Source organism: Dendropsophus ebraccatus, chromosome 1 (genome assembly GCF_027789765.1).
Source record: "Dendropsophus ebraccatus isolate aDenEbr1 chromosome 1, aDenEbr1.pat, whole genome shotgun sequence".
Classification (NCBI taxonomy): Eukaryota; Metazoa; Chordata; class Amphibia; order Anura; family Hylidae; genus Dendropsophus; species Dendropsophus ebraccatus.
The window spans coordinates 79,981,893-79,993,903 of NC_091454.1; the positions used below are offsets into that span (position 1 = coordinate 79,981,893).

The following is a 12,011-nucleotide window of genomic DNA, read 5'->3' on the forward strand; positions in this document are numbered from 1 at the left end:
ACTGTGCCGGTCTGCTTCCTATACCCGTGGGCTATACTGTGAAACATGCACAACAGTTTGGATGTTGTTAAGACTGTTTAATAATTACAGAGGCAGTTACTATATGACAATGATGATTGGCAGTTTGAATATTAAAGGGGTACTCCAGATTGAGAAAACTTTTTATATAATTCTGCAGTTATTTTAAAATAATAAAGAGCCTATTGTTAGCTCACTGTACTCCTCCAGTATCCTCCTGTGGTGTCACTGGAGGAAGGCTTGGCGGAAAAAGAGGCAGAGGAAGTTGAGGAGGAGGAGGAGGAGAACCTGTACGCACAGCAACTCTTAGGGGAGATGGGTGGAGGAAAAGGAGATGAGCCTTCCTGCCAGACCAGAGGGGGGCCAGGAGATTATACAGGGCGATGAGGAGGATGAGGAGGATGGAGGCAATACCCATTGGCAGTATGCTGTGGAGACAGAGGCGGGGACTCCTTCCCACTCCCTGGTGGAAATGGCTAAGCGTATGTTGATATGCTTTCGGGCCGACCCACACTTGCAAAGGATTCGTCATTGGGACGAGTTCTGGCTGGCCACACTACTGGACCCACAGTTTCGCAACAAGCTGTGTGAATTCATTCACCCTTCCCAACGGGAGGAAAAACTGAATCATTATAGAGAGGAGCTGGGTGCACAGTTAGTGGCAGCCTTTGGAACACGGCGCGCTCATTCACGCCATTTCCACCAGGGCCACACCAGCAGCGCTGCCTCCTCCACATCCTCCTCTAGCAGCTTGGGTGGCACGAGCAGCGGCACCAGTCTGAGCCTGATGTCCATGATGCACGCTTTCATGCAGCCAAAGGCCGGGGTAACAGGAGCATCTGCACAGTAGCAGGACATGGCGGCACACCTCAAACAGCAAGTCCAGGTGTTTTTGGACTCTACGTTGTCACCTAACATCCCTGAACCCCTGGACTACTGGGTGGGAAAATTAGATGTCTGGCCACAACTCGCTGAATTTGCTTTGGACATACTCTCCTGTCCGGCCAGCAGTGTGTCATCCGAGCGAGTTTTCAGCGCAGCAGGTCATATTTTCAGTCCCAGGACAACCACATTGTCCTGTGATAGTGTGGAGCGTCTGACTTTCATCAAAATGAATGCCACATGGATAGATAAGGACTTTTTGACACCTGTTCCTGATACCACAGAGTAGGATTTGGTCCTGTTGTCACCAAGATGTAGGACCTTTTCTGCTTCTATTATGGCCTTTTTGTGAACTAGACCTTACTGGTCATTCCACCATTCCTGCTGCTGCTGCCGCCCTGCTACCTCTCGCCTGTCCATGGACCTCATTATTCTGCTTCCGCTGCTCGTCACCCCATTACAACTTCTGGCCTCCATGTTGGCTACTGCTGGGCCTTCACTGGCCTCCATGTTGACTACTGCCGCTCCTGCCCTGGCCTCTATGTTGGCTACTGCTGTGCCTGCCCTTGCCTCCTTGTTGGCTACTGCTGGGCCTTAACTGGCATTCATGCTGACTACTGCTGGGCCTTAACTGGCACCCATGTTGACTACTGCTGGGCCTGCCCTTGCCTCCATGTTGGCTACTGCTGTGCCTTAACTGGCCTCCATGTTGACTACTGCTGGGCCTTAACTGGCATCTAGGTTGACTACTGGTGTGCCTGCCCTTGCCTCCTTGTTGGCTACTGCTGGGCCTTCACTGGCATCTATGTTGACTACTGCTGTGCCTGCCCTTGCCTCCATGTTGGCTACTGCTGGGCCTTAACTGGCATCCATGTTGACTACTGGTGTGCCTGCCCTTGCCTCCATGTTGGCTACTGCTGAGCCTTAACTGGCATCCATGTTGGCTACTGCTGCTCCTGCCTGATCTCCATGTTGACTACTGTTGCTTCTGTCTGGCCCCCATGTTGGCTACTGCTGCTCCTTCCTGGCCTCCATGTTGACTACTGCTGCTCCTGCCTGGCCTCCATGTTGACTATTGCTGCTCCTGCCTGGCCTCCATGTTGGCTACTGCTGCTCCTGCCTGGCCTCCATGTTGGCTACTGTTGCTCCTGCCTGGCCTCCATGTTGACTACTGTTGCTGATGCCTGGCCTCCATGTTGACTACTGCTGCTCCTGTACTGGCGTCCATGTTGGCTACTGCTGCTCCTGCCTGGCCTCCATGTTGACTACTGTTGCTGATGCCTGGCCTCCATGTTGACTACTGGCACTCCTGTACTGGCCTCAAATGACTATTGCTGGATCTCCCCTGGCCTCCAATGACTACTGCTGCTCCTTCACTGCATTTGTGACCTTTTTCCTGCATAGACCCTGTAATGGTTAGTTTCCTGCATAGACCCTGTAATGGTGAATAATGAAGTCTAAAAAAACCACCAAATACACTACCCCCGTATCATATAAATGCTTTAAATATAGATGAGCGAACCTCGAGCATGAGCATGCTCGAGCCTATCCGAACCCGAACTTTCGGCATTTGATTAGCGGTGGCTGCTGAAGTTGGATAAAGCCCTAAGGCTATGTGGAAAACATGGATATAGTCATTGGCTGTATCCATGTTTTCCAGACAACCTTAGAGCTTTATCCAAGTTCAGCAGCCGCCACTAATCAAATGCTGATCGTTCGGGTTCGGATGGACTCGAACCCGGTTCGCTCATCTCTAGCTTTAAAGTATGAAATCCGAAGAAATCCGAAATTCAGTTGAACCGAAATTTCCGAAAAAATCCGGAAGTACGGTCGGAACAAGGTTTTGAAAAGTTCGCTTATCTCTAGTCTCCGGGTCCGCTGCTGAGCAATCCTGCCACCACTCCTGGGATGGACTGGGAGCCAATCACAGACTGAGACTAGACAGTGCCTCTCAGTCAATCAGTGCACTGGAGTGGGACACCAGAAGCAAGCGGAAGGGCGGCCAGGTAACGTAGTGGTGGGTTAAAAGGGAAAGGGCTTTACATACTTGCAGGGGAATGAATAATCCACTGCGAGTATGTAAACCCAAAGAAAATTACAGGACAGAAATCCGCTGCATATCCTGTATCTGTGAAGGCATCTTAAAATTGAAAGTTGTAATAGAGAGTGATCAGTCAAGTTAATTTTATTTTTAAAAGGCTCTGTATTCTGGCATTTCTCTTAAAGGCTGTGTTCACAAACTATTACAATTTTGTAACAATGACTGTTATTATAGAAATAACAGCCATTGTTTTACAATAACAGATGTTATTTGATGTTAAATGACGGCCGTCCTATAAAAACGTCCGTCATTTCAATGGTGTGAGAACATAGGCTAGCACTATGCAGAAACTACTTTTAGGCTATCTCTTACAAGAGTGAGCTTTGTATCCATAGGCTTTGTACCAAGGGTGAATAAATACATTTCAAGAGGTCCCAGATATAAAAATACATCCTCGTTTTGCTAATCTCTTGGTTTTAGAACTTCCTAAGTAGTGTAGGCAGAACAAGTAATTAATAGAAATTTCAGATGCTGCAGACATCTTGAAATATCATTTCTACCCAAAACTACTTTATAAGCATAAGTTTAAAAATGAGATTTTCAGTACAACAGAGGTACCATGGCAAAAAACAGGTTAAAGAATCCTCGATCTACGCTGAATACTCCAACTATCACATTGTTAAGGTACTGCTTTTTACCATGTTAGGGAGCATTTAGCATAGCTTCTTTAAGTGTATCTTTTTGTATAGTAGATGTATACATTAGGTATTACATTTCTGTGCCAGGGTGTAAGAAACAATGCATGTTAATTTTGAATCTAGTGGGGAAATTTATCAAACCTTGTGCTAAGGCTCAGTGCAGTAATACTCCACCATTCACATTGCTTTTTTCCATTTTAAAAAGTCTCTGAAAAATAAAAGCTAAAATCTGTTCTGCTCCTATGGGGAACTAAACCAATGTTCCTTTTCCCAAGGTTTGCTAAATCTCCAAAAAAGCTTACTTAAAGGGTTTACACACTAAGAACTAGATGCGACGTGAAAGTCTGTTTGGTAGGGGTCACTTGATATCTTCTGTGTGCCAGGATCAGGGTGATTCTTAGGAGTTAACGGGGATCCCAGTGGTTATAACTTCATTGGCACACTGATAAATTGGCATAGCTAAATGTGCTAATATAGAGTGTAAATACACTTCTTACCCTGTTCTTGTTTGTGTCTTTTTGAATGCAGGGCCCTCTGGAATTTGTGGGTTATCTATTAAAGACATTAACACCACTTCTGCTACTCTACATTGGGACGGAGCTGGAAGCATTTTTACTCACTACAGAATCCTAATTAACAACCGAACCTTTGTACAAGAATTTAACATCTCAGAAGCAAGACCTGAGTATACAGTAACAAACCTGTATCCTGGTGGAGTTTATAATGTAACAGTTCAGAGGGTGAAAGAAAACGTTCTGGGTGATATTTCAGCTGTACAGATGGTTGCAGGTTTGTGCTGCTTGTTATTTTATGCGGATATTTTTCTGCAGACATTCTTATTAAATTCTTATATAAAAGACAACAAATTTAGATTAATTAATTAAATTAATAAATTTGTTATTTGTTTCATGAAATTGACTCCACAGATCTAATCTAAGGCCACATGCAAATAGCAGAGCTATGTGCATAGAGGCTGTAAGAAGAAACATGAAGTTCCCATTACAGATGAGTGCACTTTTTAAAAGTTCAATTCATCACGTTCTCTAAACTTTGAAGCAAAGTTCCGGTTCATCCAAACTGGATTGCAATAAACTCAATTGCAAGAGTTTAGGTGTTTTAGAGTGGTTGAACAAGTTCGCTCATCACAATTACCTCTTCTCACTCCCCTGGTGCCCTCCTATGGGTCTCCGGCCTCCCTCACTAATTGCAAGACAAGAGTGACAGCTCGTTCAGCCAATCACTGATTGAGACAGGATTGCGGCCAGTAATTGGCTGTCACATCTTAGGAGTGAAAACCCACTCAGCCAATCACTATCAGCAGCACTCTCCCGTCAGTGTATGGCTGAGCGGGCTGTCACTTCTAAGATGAGTATGTTTCGTAAGTGGAGGCAGCTGCGATCAGCAGGCTAGAGCCAATGGAGGACATGGCTCTTTTTTGTTTTCTCTGTGTTTTAAAGTGCTGCTGCATCTTGGATCTGGTTCATTACAAATTTTGCAAAAAGTTAGGTTATATGGTAATAAACCTTTTAGGGTAAATTCACACGCAAAAAATCACATCTAATCCGCAATGACCAAACCAAACGTTACAAACACGCTGGGAGTTGAGTTTGCCATCGACTTACATGACAAACATTCTCGCAGCGATTTCATCTGCGAATTTATCGCAATCGTTAAACTCGCGGCAGATCCGCCCATGTGAATTTACCCTTAGCAAAGTTGTTAACGAATCTCGGTTAGTGAAGTTGAGTTCACTCTCTTATTCCCATGGCTCAATACTGTGCAGCAGTAATCCTTCCACCTGCTGCCATATGGTGCATTCGTATGGCACTAGTCTATGCTTGAAACATGGCTCCTAGGGGGTTCCATATACTTATTATGGCTTAATGCAACATAAGCATTGTAAGGTGCCGTGGTATGTTAGTGTGCACAAGGCCATAGGGGCATTGTTATCAAAGTGTAGCAGTTAAACAGTGAACAGTTTTCAAGACAGATGGGATCTGTTCCTGTTTGTGTAGATGATCTGTTGATGCATTTCTCCACTACTGAATTAGAAAATACTGATAATGCCAAAAACACATACTTAAAATATTTCTACATATTTGACAACATCAAGTAGGAGTTTAACACTAGATTATAAAATTCACATGCATATGTTTATGCTTTAACACATATTTTGTTAGAAAACAAGATTATGATGGATTCATTGAGGAATTAATGTTTTCCGTGAGATTCAAACCGATTCCATGATGCATGAGTCTGCAGAAAAACTGGCACCTCAGTGCATTAGTTAAAGTCACATGCCACTTTAACCCATTTTTTGACTCCCTTTTTGGTAATTTTCCTTTTTAGATTTTTTTTGCTGCCAGAAAGCCATGGCGTTTTTGGCTAAATATATATATATACATATGTATATATATATATATATATATATATATATATATATATATATATACTGTATATATACAGTATATATATATAAGTGTGTGTGTTTTTGCGGGAGCAATTATACTTTGTAATTACACTTCCCATTTTAGAATAAAATGTACAATGAAAGAAAAAAAAAAGAAGAAAAAGTGCTAAAAATTCTAAATTGTCATATTTTGACCTCTAGAACGCATTTCTGTCAAATGGCGCAGTATGAGTGTTTATTGTTTGCACAGTGATCTGTACTTTTGGTTTTGTACCAGGATTATAGTAATGGCGTACAAGGTTTTTTTTTATTGCTCTGATACCAAACATGTTTTGTTTTCGCTTTATTTGTTTACATTTTCTTAGTTGACAAAGGAGAAAAAGGAGTTTTTTTTAGATTTTGGAAAAAAAAACCTGTTTATAACTCCCCCCCTTTATGAACAGTAATTTGGATGTTTAAATTGATCAATGTGTAGTATTACAGAGATCCATTTAATCAGTAATCTTCTAGTATAGCCTGCCTAAAGCTGTAGAAGCAGGTCACTAATGGCAGCCACAGAGGCCTAGTTCAGGGCTCAGGCAGCCAGCATCAGAGATTACTTTATTAGCAGCTAATTTTAGCTGCAGAATGCTAAATTCCCTCCTTTCTAAACAGAGGTCACATAACCTCTTCTGTTGCCAGGTAATCTGTAACCCCACCACTGGCATCACACAGTGATCACCTGGCTAAGGGGCGGGGAAACAATAGCCTCTTATGACTAGTATAGGGGAAAGGAAACACTGTTGTTTTATTTCTCTCCCTTTCTCTAATCTTTCTGTGTAGATGAACAGATATACAGAAAGATATATAGATACTAGCTAGGGGTTCAGCCTAGGGGGGGCGAGTGAGTCTGAGTGGGCCCCCAACCAACCTTACCCATAGGGAACCTCAGCAGATGACAAGGCTTTCTGAATAATAAAGGGAATATTCTTCTACATTACTCATAGTGGATAAGGATAAAGAGCAGTGTAAGAGGCTTCTGTACATTTCACATATAGAACCACAAAAAATGTTAAAGTGCTTAAGATTAGAAAATATAGCTGCCTTCTTCCACAGACAGCACCACTCTTGTCCTCAGTTTGTGTGTGGTATTCAACTAAAGTGAAAAGTGCCAAGCTGTGATACCACACACAACCTAAGAGCAGGGGTGTCGCTGTTTTGGAAGAAAGCAACTAGGTTTTTTTTCTTAATTCTGGAGAACCCTTTTAACCAGATTATCTTTGCCTAAAAATAATAGTGGTATAGGTAATACGTTTTTAGACATTAAGGCTATGTTCACACTGCGTATGAGTCCGGCCGCATTTCGTAAGCCGGCGTACATGTGTGGCTGAAACTACGGGCGTGGGAAAAATCGACATGCGGCCGGATGCGTACGAACCGCAAACATACGCCCGTAGTACAGTTATGCTTCCCTAGCTTGTTTAGAAGCGATCTGAGGCAGGTCATTTACTTGGAAATCTTCGCCCAGTCCCGTAAACCACACAGAACCTTTTGGATCGAAAAATTAAGTTCAGTTTGGCTGAAATAAGTACTCTGTACGGGACCGCATGGAAATCGATGGCCGTGAGTTTCAACATTTCCGTCCTCAAACAATGGTCTTGTTCATTTTTCATGGCGCCGTATACAATCCGGCCGTAAGCTCATACGTAGTGTGCACTGTGCGGGCGTATATCGTATACTTTCAAGCGAACGCATCAACTTCAAAACTACGTGCGTATATTCGCGGTTCGCACTACGGCCGGAAACATACGCAGTGTGAACATAGCCTCAAAGGGGTGAGCTGGTTGTGATCATACATGTACAATCCAAGATATGTGATGAGCTGCTAGATATCCATTTCCTATCTATCTCTATCTATTATCTATCTATCTATCTATCTATCTATCTATCTATCTATCTATCTATCTATCTATCTATCTATTTATCTATTATCTATCTATCAATTATCTATCTATCTATCTATCTATCTATCTATCTATCTATCTATTTATTATCTATCTATCTATTATCTATCTATCTATCTATCACCTATCTATCTCCTATCTATCTATCTATCTATCTATCTATCTATCTATCTATCTATCTATCGATCTATAACCTATCTATCTATCTATCTATCTATCTCCTATCTATCTATCTATCTATTTATCTATTATCTATCTATCAATTATCTATCTATCTATCTATCTATCTATCTATCTATCTATCTATCACCTATCTATCTCCTATCTATCTATCTATCTATCTATCTATCTATCTATCTATCGATCTATAACCTATCTATCTATCTATCTATCTATCTCCTATCTATCTATCTATCTATTTATCTATTATCTATCTATCAATTATCTATCTATCTATCTATCTATCTATCTATCTATCTATCTATCTATCTATCTATCTATCACCTATCTATCTCTATCTATCTATCTATTTATTATCTATCTATCTATCTATCTATCTATCTATCTATTATCTATCTATCTATCTATCTATCTATCACCTATCTATCTATCTATCTATCTATGTATCTATCTATCTATCTATCTATCTATCTATCTATCTATCGATCTATAACCTATCTATCTATCTATCTCCTATCTATCTATCTATCCATCTATGTATCTTTATCTATCTATCTATCTCCTATCTATCTATCTCTATCTCTATCTATCTCCTCTCTCTCTATCTATCTATCTCCTATCTATATCTATCTATCTATCTATCTATCTATCTCACTCTCTCTCTCTCTCTTTATCTATCTATCTATCTTTCTATCACATTACAGGAGGAGATATAAGAGGACAATGATCACGTCCTTCATGCACCAGCATCTTCTCCCGTTCTCAGCCCCGCCCCCTCATGACATCACCACAGGTCCTTCATCCACAAGAATTCTCTCCAGTTCTCAGCCCCGCCCCGTTATGACGTCACCACAGGTCCTTCCTCATCGCTCTGCAGGCTGTCTGCAAAAGAAATAGCTTTTGCAGACAGCATCAAGCCTCTGAGACCTCAGTGGGCCCCTGCCAGTGTGGGCCCAGGAGCCACTGCCCCTATGCCTCCCCCCCTAATTTCGCTTATGAATACTGGGTGAGATTTATCAAACATGGTGTAAAGTGAAACTGTCTCAGTTGCCCCTAGCAACCAATCAGATTCCACTTTTCATTCCTCACAGACTCTTTAGAAAATGAAAGGTGGAATCTGATTGGTTGCTAGGGGCCACTGAGACAGTTTCCCTTTACAGCATGTTTGGTAAATCTCCCCCACTGTGTTTACTGTGTAAAGCAGAAGCTGATCAAAGCAGTGGTGGGAAAATACTGCAAGACAGGGGCGGGTTGGTTCTGATTATGGTTGTAAAGTGCAATGCATGCTGGGAGATGTAGTTTCTTGGCCAGGTGCCATGATGCAAAACTGGGATCATTTACAAAAGTTTGAATATGGGGCTAGGAGAAGCGTAGACAAGTTTGACATACAATATACCAGTTTTACATACAGAATAGAACAGTTTTACATACAAAATACCACTATTATATGGTATACTGATACTGCTAGTGGTACTGGTACATGGCTAGTATAGGCAGTTGTATACTGTGCTCCAGTTTGTGTTATTGGAGTACACAGTAGGAGTACTAGCATAATCTACACTACCCAAAAGGGCTTTTTTAGGACTAGTGATATCCCTGTGTGACATAGAAAAAAACATCTGACATACAGTATAGTTTACCATGTATCAGATGGTCTACTCCAGGGGTGTCAAACTCAAATAGACAGTGGGCCGAAATTAAAAACTTGGACAAACTCGCGGGCCAACATTGATATTCATTGAAACGCACAAGCAGCATATGTGGAACTTTCAGAGTGGCCTGCAGAGTTCCTGGCACTGTCAGAGTGCATCACCAAGCACTTTGCACTACGATAGGCTCCCATACAGTAATAATTCCACTGTTTAGTGTCATGCGCTGTAAAGTGAGTAGGTTTATGGGTTGTCCCCGTATTTAGGATCCCCCATTTAAAAATAATATCCTCTTCTATGACCCCCCAATATAGTAATAATGCCCCCTGCCACCTGCCCCCATAGTAATGCCCCCCATTCTACTCCCTCCCCCTCCTGCCCCAACACACACACACACACAAAAATCATACTCACCTAATCTGGGAATGGAGCGGGTTTTCTTCTCTTCTCCAGCCTCTGAGACACAAGGAGATCAAGGGGAAAGTAAGGTCTGAGGGGGAAAAAAAGGAAAGAGGGGGATAGAGGAGGTGAAGGGGGGAGAGGAAGAGAGAGGGGGTGAAAGGGGGAGAGAAAGGGAGAGGAGGTAAAGGGGGAGAGGAGGAGAGAGGAGGTGAAAGGGGGAGAGGAGGAGAAGGGGGAGAGGAAAAAAGAGGAGGTGAAGGGTAATGGGGATGAGAGGAGGTGGAGGGTAAGAGAGGAGATGGAGGGGGTGAGAGGAGGGGGTGAGAGGAGATGATGGGGGTGAGAGGAGATGATGGGGGTAAGAGGAGATGATGGGGCGAGAGGAGGTGATGGGGGTTAGAGGAGATGATGGGGTGAGAGGAGGTGATGGGGGATGAGAGGAGATGATGGGGCAGAGAGGAGATGATGGGGGAGTAGAGGAGATGATGGGGGTGAGAGGAGATGATGGGGGATGAGAGGAGGTGGTGGGGGCAGAGAGGAGATTATGGGGTAAGAGGAGATGATGGGGTGAGAGGAGGTGATGGGGGATGAGAGGAGATGATGGGGTAGAGAGGAGATGATGGGGCAGAGAGGAGATGATGGGGGTAAGAGGAGATGATGGGGCGAGAGGAGGTGATGGGGGTGAGAGGAGATGATGGGGTAAGAGGAGGTAAAGGTGGATGAGAGGAGATGATGGGGGCAGAGAGGAGATGAAGGGGTGGAAGGAGATGATGGGGGATGAGAGGAGATGATGGGGGTGAGAGAAGATCATAGAGGAAGAGAGGAGATGATGGGGGATGAGAGGAGGTGGTGAGGGATGAGAGGAGGTGGTGGGGGCAGAGAGGAGATGATGGGGGTGAGAGGAGGTGGTGGGGGCAGAGAGGAGATGATGGGGGTGAGAGAAGATGATGGGGGATGAGAGGAGATGATGGGGGATAAGAGGAGGTGGTGGGGGATGAGCGGAGGTGGTGGGGGCAGAGAGGAGATGATGGGGGTGAGAGGAGGAGATGATGGGGGTGAGAGGAGGCAATTGCACCCACTGGTGGGTGATGCTGGGGGAGGGAGAGAAGTAATGGCCGCTCCTATCACCCGGCGACCACGGGAGGCGTCGGCACTGACATCCCCCGGAACCCGCTCAGCTTGCCGTAGTACCCGACTCCCCTTCCCTCCCGGAGCGCACTCTGCAGATAACGGCAGCCCGCCCTCCCCCTGGCTCAGCGTCGGGCGATGGGTCCCGGGTAGGAAAGTGCGGCTGCTATGCGGCCATTGCGCCCCTGACACTGAGGGCGCATAGCACCCGCACTTGCCATCGCCCGATGCTGAGCCAGGGGAGGGCGGGCTGCCGCTATCTGCAGAGTGTGCTCCGGGAGGGAAGGGGAGTCGGGTACTATGGCAAGCTGAGCGGGTTCCGGGGGATGTCAGTGTCGGCGCCTCCTGTGGTCGCCGGGTGATATTAGCGGCCATGATTTCGCTGCGGGGATAGGTGCCGGGACACTGCTGAGTGATAGCAGTGTCCCGGCTCTAAAAGCAAAAGTTTAATTTCCCCCCCCTTTCCTGCGTACCCCTTCAGCCTGCGGTGCTTACCGCAGGCTGAGAGACCCTGGATTATAGTATGGGCGGTCCAGAAGACCGCCCATATTATAATCTGTTGCAGAGTCCTGTTGGCGGGCCAGCTCTAGGGAATAATCGGATTTCCTAGGCCGACCAAAAATAATGGCACCGCGGGCCAGATTTGGCCCACGGGCCAGA

The 12,011-nt window shown here is 44.6% G+C and overlaps 1 protein-coding gene across 3 annotated transcripts in view; it reads left to right on the plus strand.

The window, feature by feature from the left end:
* Positions 1-12,011, plus strand: part of PTPRQ (protein tyrosine phosphatase receptor type Q) — a 284,668-nt gene that overhangs the window by 50,259 nt on the left and 222,398 nt on the right. For all 3 annotated transcript variants that reach the window (XM_069973994.1, XM_069973980.1, XM_069973987.1), the window contains one exon: positions 4,168-4,428. In XM_069973994.1, coding sequence (XP_069830095.1) covers positions 4,168-4,428 — 261 coding nt within the window. The remainder of the gene's footprint in view (positions 1-4,167; positions 4,429-12,011) is intronic.